The sequence below is a fragment of the Gossypium raimondii genome, chromosome 4 (genome assembly GCF_025698545.1).
Source record: "Gossypium raimondii isolate GPD5lz chromosome 4, ASM2569854v1, whole genome shotgun sequence".
NCBI lineage: Eukaryota > Viridiplantae > Streptophyta > Magnoliopsida > Malvales > Malvaceae > Gossypium > Gossypium raimondii.
Window position 1 is genome coordinate 11,706,436 of NC_068568.1, and position 6,000 is coordinate 11,712,435.

At 41.8% G+C, this 6,000-nt stretch overlaps 1 protein-coding gene across 1 annotated transcript; it reads right to left on the reverse strand.

Moving 5' to 3' along the window:
• Positions 1-4,733: 4,733 nt before the first annotated feature.
• Positions 4,734-5,289, reverse strand: LOC105780308 (subtilisin inhibitor). The gene is made up of 2 exons (XM_012604559.2): positions 5,114-5,289; positions 4,734-5,015 (listed from the first exon to the last, which is right to left on the reverse strand). Exons 1-2 carry the CDS (start codon positions 5,187-5,189, stop codon positions 4,786-4,788), a joined length of 306 nt encoding a protein of 101 aa, XP_012460013.1. The 5' UTR covers positions 5,190-5,289; the 3' UTR covers positions 4,734-4,785.
• Between the last annotated feature and the right edge of the window lie 711 nt (positions 5,290-6,000).

Below are 6,000 nucleotides of genomic sequence, written 5' to 3' on the forward strand. Positions count from 1 at the left end.
TACTTCGTGGCTCCTCTCCACCATAAGTTCGACTGTTCTGTCCTCTTTTATGGATGTTCAATCGGCGTCTGATGTATGGACCACGGCCTTGGCGATGTTCGCGGCCGATACAAATCAACGACAGTCACGGTTGCGTCATGACCTTCACTTTCTCAAGAAAGGGAGCTTGTCGATCCGCGACTATGTGGCGAAGTTAAAAAGTTTGTGTGATCTTTTGGAATCTTCTGGAACCACCATCTTAGTGGCGGAGCGGACAGCGGTGCTGCTTGCGGGCCTTCCGTCTGAATTTGAAGGTGTAGTGTCTTCGGCTTCGTTGTCCTAAACTCCTCTGCCGTTTCAGCGTTTGGTGGAAGCCTTAATCGAGTGTGTGAATCGGCATGTTCAAACGAATCAAGAAGTGGTGTATGCTGCTAACCTGGTGGAAGATGCGTCGCTATCACCCACAGATGGTTCGACACGAGGAGGTCGTTCGGGGCTGCGTGGCCGTGGGAGGAACTTCCGGCCGCGTCTCCAGTGTCAGATTTGCTCCCGTTTTGGTCACATTGCTCAGAGATGCTATTACCGGTACCACCGTGATGATTCTTCTCCGATGCAGATTCAATTGCCGAACCCTCGTGATTCTGGAGATGGTGGCTGGTCTTCACAACCAAATACAAGACCTAGGTTTTCCAACCTTGGTCAAAATTACTATGGCAATAACCAAATTGCTGCTCTTGGTCAAAATTGTTTTGGGGCTGGTCAAAATAATTGTGCTTCTGGTCAAAATGTGTGTGCTGATGGGTATAATGTTTTTCAGGAACAAAGTGCAGGACCGAATGTTGGGCTACATGGCTGGCCCAGGCCAAGTAGTGAGCGCCGTGAGTTTAGACCACCAAATCATGGGCTGCATGTTGTTGGGCCACCTAATGGAGTTAATGGCAGTTTTGGTCCTACTAATATTGGGCCGAATGCTCCTCTTGGGCCGAATGCTCCTCTTGGGCCCACTAACCCTATTTTGAATCATGTGCATCTTGATTCATCTAAACCAACCGGTAATGTTACAGTTTCGTGGCGTACTAAGCCGCGTGCACGGGTGTTTTCAGCATCAAATCCATGTTTTGGGCTTCCTAGATTGGGAGATCTTCATGCATCTGACTATTCTGATTCGTCCGTTTCGGGTTCGCACATAAATTCTGCCCAATATGGAATGAGTGGGGATGGTTCTAACTCGCCGGTTCCTGGATCGGTTGGGACGTCATCCTGGTATCCTGATTCTGGTGCCAGCAATCATGTGTGTCGCGATTCATCAGCCCTGCATAATGCCGTTCCTTATTTAGGTACGTCTTCTATTTTAATGGGTGATGGTACGCCTGCTATGATATCGTCTGTTGGTCAAAGTGTGTTGCCGACAAGGTCTAGGTTGCTTCGGTTAACTAATGTTTTGTGTGTTCCAGCCATTCGAAAAAAAATTATTGTCAGTATCACAATTTGCAACTGATAATGGGGTTTTTTTTTGAATTTCACTCTACGTACTGTGTGATTAAGGACAACGTGACTCAGGAGATTTTGATGACGGGGCATATTCATAATGGGCTCTATCAGTTCTCTCTGCCTGATGATTCTGTTCTTATTATGTGTCATCCGTCTGTTGCTCAAGTTGAATGTTCGACTGAAAATGCTGACAGTGAGGTGTTTTCGCTATGGCATAAGCGACTTGGACATCCATCGTCGAATGTTGTTAAGAATGTTTTACATAAATGTCATTTTCATATGAATAAAATTGCTATTAGTGATGTTTGTACTGCTTGTAAAAAGGGTAAGTTTCATAAGTTGCCATTTCAGGTTTCCACTACTGACTACACTGATTCTTCCTCATTGGTTGTATCGGATGTATGGGGACCTGCTTCAATTGCCTCTAGTAACAATTGGTACTATGTGTCGTTTATCGATATGAGCTCTCGGTTTACTTGGGTATATTTAATTCGGTAGAAATCTCAGGTTGTGAAATGTTTTACTCAGTTTCAGAAACTTGTTCACACTCAGTTTGGCAAGACCATAAAGCAGCTCCAGAGTGACGGGGGTGGGGAGTATCGAGCTTTGGCGTCAACTCTAGCTTCTCAAGGCATCGTCCATCGTATTTCATACTCGCATACTTCTGAACAAAATGGCGTTGCCGAGCGTAAACATCGGCACATTGTGGAAATGGGCCTTACTCTTCTAGCTCAAGCCGGACTTTCAATGGAGTTTTGGGCATATGCTTTTACATGCGCAGTTCACTTAATAAATCGACTTCCCACACCAGTGCTAGTTGGTAAGATTCCGTATAGTGTTCTTTATGGGTGTGAACCTACGTATGATCATTTACGTATTTTTGGATACTGTTGCTATCCGTATTTGCGCCCGTTTCAGCGTCACAAGTTAGAGTTTCGATCTCAACCATGCACGTTCTTGGGCTACAGCTCTTGTCACAAAAGGGTATCAATGTCTTTTGCCTGATGGTCGCGTTATTGTATCTCGTCATGTAGAGTTTGATGAATCCCGATTTCTCTCCCCGACGTCTTTATCATGGTCTACTCGGGAGGTGAGCACTGTATCTCCTTGTTTTCCTGTTATTGAGACAAATTCGTCTTGTCAAAGGAACTCAGTTACTGGTCTTGTTTGTCCGCCTAGTGTGACTGGGATTCTGAGTCCTCAGAATGGTGTAGGTGTTAGTCTGACAAATTCTAACTGTCATAATACTCCATCTTTGGATACGTCTTCGGTTCCTCAAAATGGAGTAGGTAGTTCTCATAGTGGTTCATTGCACTCTGGAAACCAGTATCCTACACCCGTTGTTACAATTCCGTCTGTTTCTACAGAGCTAGAGGTTTCTGTGCCTAACAAGAATGTTCATCCCATGACCACTCAGTCAAAAGCTGGAGTTTTTAAACCCAAGGTTCTTGCTATTGAAGTTGTAGAACCGTCAATGATTGAAGAAGCTGTCACTAGCCCGGAGTGGCAGACTGCGACTCAAACTGAATATGATGTCTTGATTTGTAATGGTACATGGGAACTTGTCCCTATGCCATCAGGTCGCAAAGTTATTGGCTGCAAATGGTTGTTTAAAGTCAAGAAAAATTCGGATGGTACGGTTGAACGGTACAAAGCTCGTCTGGTTGCGAAAGGCTGCTCCCAAGTCCCAGGCTGTGATTTTCAAGAAACATTTAGTCCAGTTGTAAAACCTGCTACTATAAGGGTTATCTTGTCGATCGCGGTTACTAAAGGATGGTCGCTTCGACAAGTTGATGTTAACAATGCTTTCTTAAATGGTGATGTGGATAGTGAAGTGTTTATGCAGCAATCCCCGGGATATGTAAGCTTGGTTTTGATGGGAGACCATTGGTTTGTCGATTCAAGAAGGCTTTATATGGTCTGCGTCAGGCTCCACGAGCTTGGTTTGAGAAGTTTAGAACGTTTCTTCTAACAGTTGGGTTTGTTGTTTCGAAGTCAGATGCCTCTCTGTTTGTTCGAATTCACTCAGGTTCTATTCTCTATGTTCTTGTATATGTTGATGACATAATTATTACTGGCGATTTGTCGTCATCTATTGACTGGTTTGTGAAGCTGTTGAATAATGAGTTCTCGTTAAAAGACATGGGTGAGCTACATTATTTTTTGGGGTTGAGGTTACCAGATCCTCTTCTGGGTGTCTTCATCTCTGTCAAAGGAAGTACATCCAGGATATGTTGAAACGTAGTGGTTTGGCAAATGCTAAAAGTGTACATACGCCTATGATTAGCTCGTCGCATATTTCTAAGAATGACGGGGATCCTTTATCCGATTCAACTGAATATAGGAGCCTGGTTGGTGCATTACAGTATGTGGTCATTACTAGGCCTGATATTGCATATGCGGTTAATAGGGTTTGTCAGTTCATGCATAGTCCGACCACAGTTCATATGGTTGCTCTTAAGAGGATATTACGGTATTTGTCTGGTACTCTCGATTTTGACATTGTCTTTCGTCGGTCTGATTCTCTATCTCTGGTTGGGTTTTTAGATGCAAATTGGGGGTTGGACTTCGATGATCGGCGATCTACTACGGGGTATTGCATATTTTTTGGGTCTAATCCTGTCTCTTGGTCATCGAAGAAATAACAAGTGGTGTCTCGATCTACGGCTGAGGCTGAATACCGAAGTCTTGCTGCTGTCACTAGTGATGTTCTATGGTTGCTTTCGTTACTACAGGAGTTACATATTGTGTCTGCTTCTCCGCCCAATATCTGGTGTGATAGTTCCAGTGCAGTAACAGTTGCTGCCAATCCTGTGTTACACTCCAAATTTAAACATGTGGAGTTAGATCTATTCGTTGTTCGTGAAAAGGTTGCCGATGGTTCTATTTTGGTCGGGGAAGTACCTGCGTCCGATCAAGTTGCCGATGTATTAACTAAACCGCTTTCAGTTTCATGTTTTTCTCGATTTAGAAATTTTCTTCGAGTCTTTTCAGTGGAGAAGGTGGATGCATGTTAAAGATAATAAGACGGTTAGAGAGGTAGTTAGAATGAGCTGTGGAGTTAGCTAATCTGTTAAGGAAGTTAGTTATTTGTTTCTATAAATATGAACCTCTGGCTTTGTATTGAACAGGTTAATGAGATTAAATTCAGATTGAAAACACATTTTATTTCTTTAGCTTTCTCTAGTTTACCTAGATTTCTTCATTATTACATACGTTCATACAAAAGTTTTGCTCATTGTTTACCTGTGATTCTAATGATGTCTTAACAACTATGACGTTGTAATATTATTCTTGAAAGCAAACAAGTTAGATTTAGCCAATTCTTGGAGGCCTTTCAACTTTTCCTGAAGGGTCAAGATATAATCGAACCCTTCCATGTTTGAAATCCATGGTAACAAAGCAATTATCTTGGACCACCTGAATCTGGACTCTTGGCATGTCGTCCTTGATCTTTCTCTCTGCTTCCTCAGGGGTGAGGCCTACTAACTCAGGCCATTCCATTTTCGGAGCAGTGCTTGGTCCAAGCAATGTCCCGTAAGTTCCTGCATTTAACATCCTATAAATGAGTCTTACCACTAACTATCAAATTATAACTCAAATAGTTTGAATGATCTGAGACGATGGGAGGCGACCAACTTACTTGGTAAAACCGGCGCTGAGTCTGTTAATTCACCAGGTTGTTTGTCAGAGGGTTCAGTTTGCTGCTTCTCAGCCATGGAAAAGCAATGGTATATTTGGTGACTTATGAAGGGACGGGGGCGGTTCTTGTTTAAATGTCCTCTTCTTGATTGATTTTATCAAAGTTCAATTTTTGGTTTTGCCACATGGAGAGTTTTCCTGACGACTCCTTCACATGGCGGCCATGGAATTTGATTATTACTATGCGGTGCACGACAAGAATGTCACTGTCCTGCTAGGAATAAGGCCAGCTTGTTAATGTTGACTCTCTTGTAAAATTGAAAATTTTATTAGGCTTGAAATGCAGGGACGATGGTCAGTGGCCCAAAAGTATGAACCTTCACAAGAATGTTAAATCTTCATTAAAAGCTTGTTTAAACACCACATCCGCTAGGCCCAAAATAATATCTCCTTCACAAAGGATATCAAAATGTTCATGAAACCATGGCCCGTCTAATCAGCACATCCACATTGGACTGGCCCGACAATTTGATCTCTCTCCGTCAATTATACAACTAGATGAAAAAATTTATGTAAAAATACTTATGTAAAAATATATTTTTTAAAAATTTATAAAAATATATATATATTTTTTTTTGGAAAAATGGATGTGACATACGATGCAATTGATTTTTTTGGACAATGGATACGGAATGGTTATAGCAACTGTTTATCCTGCCCTACAAGATAAAAATGTAAAAAAAAAAAGGTGTTATAGGAAAACATTGGATATTTCATGTTAAAATATATATTTTTTAAATTATGTTTATATATTTATTTGTCTTTAAAACATTGAAAATATTAGAAATAACTAGTAAAAATTAAACTAAAGTGGGGCAAGACAAGGAT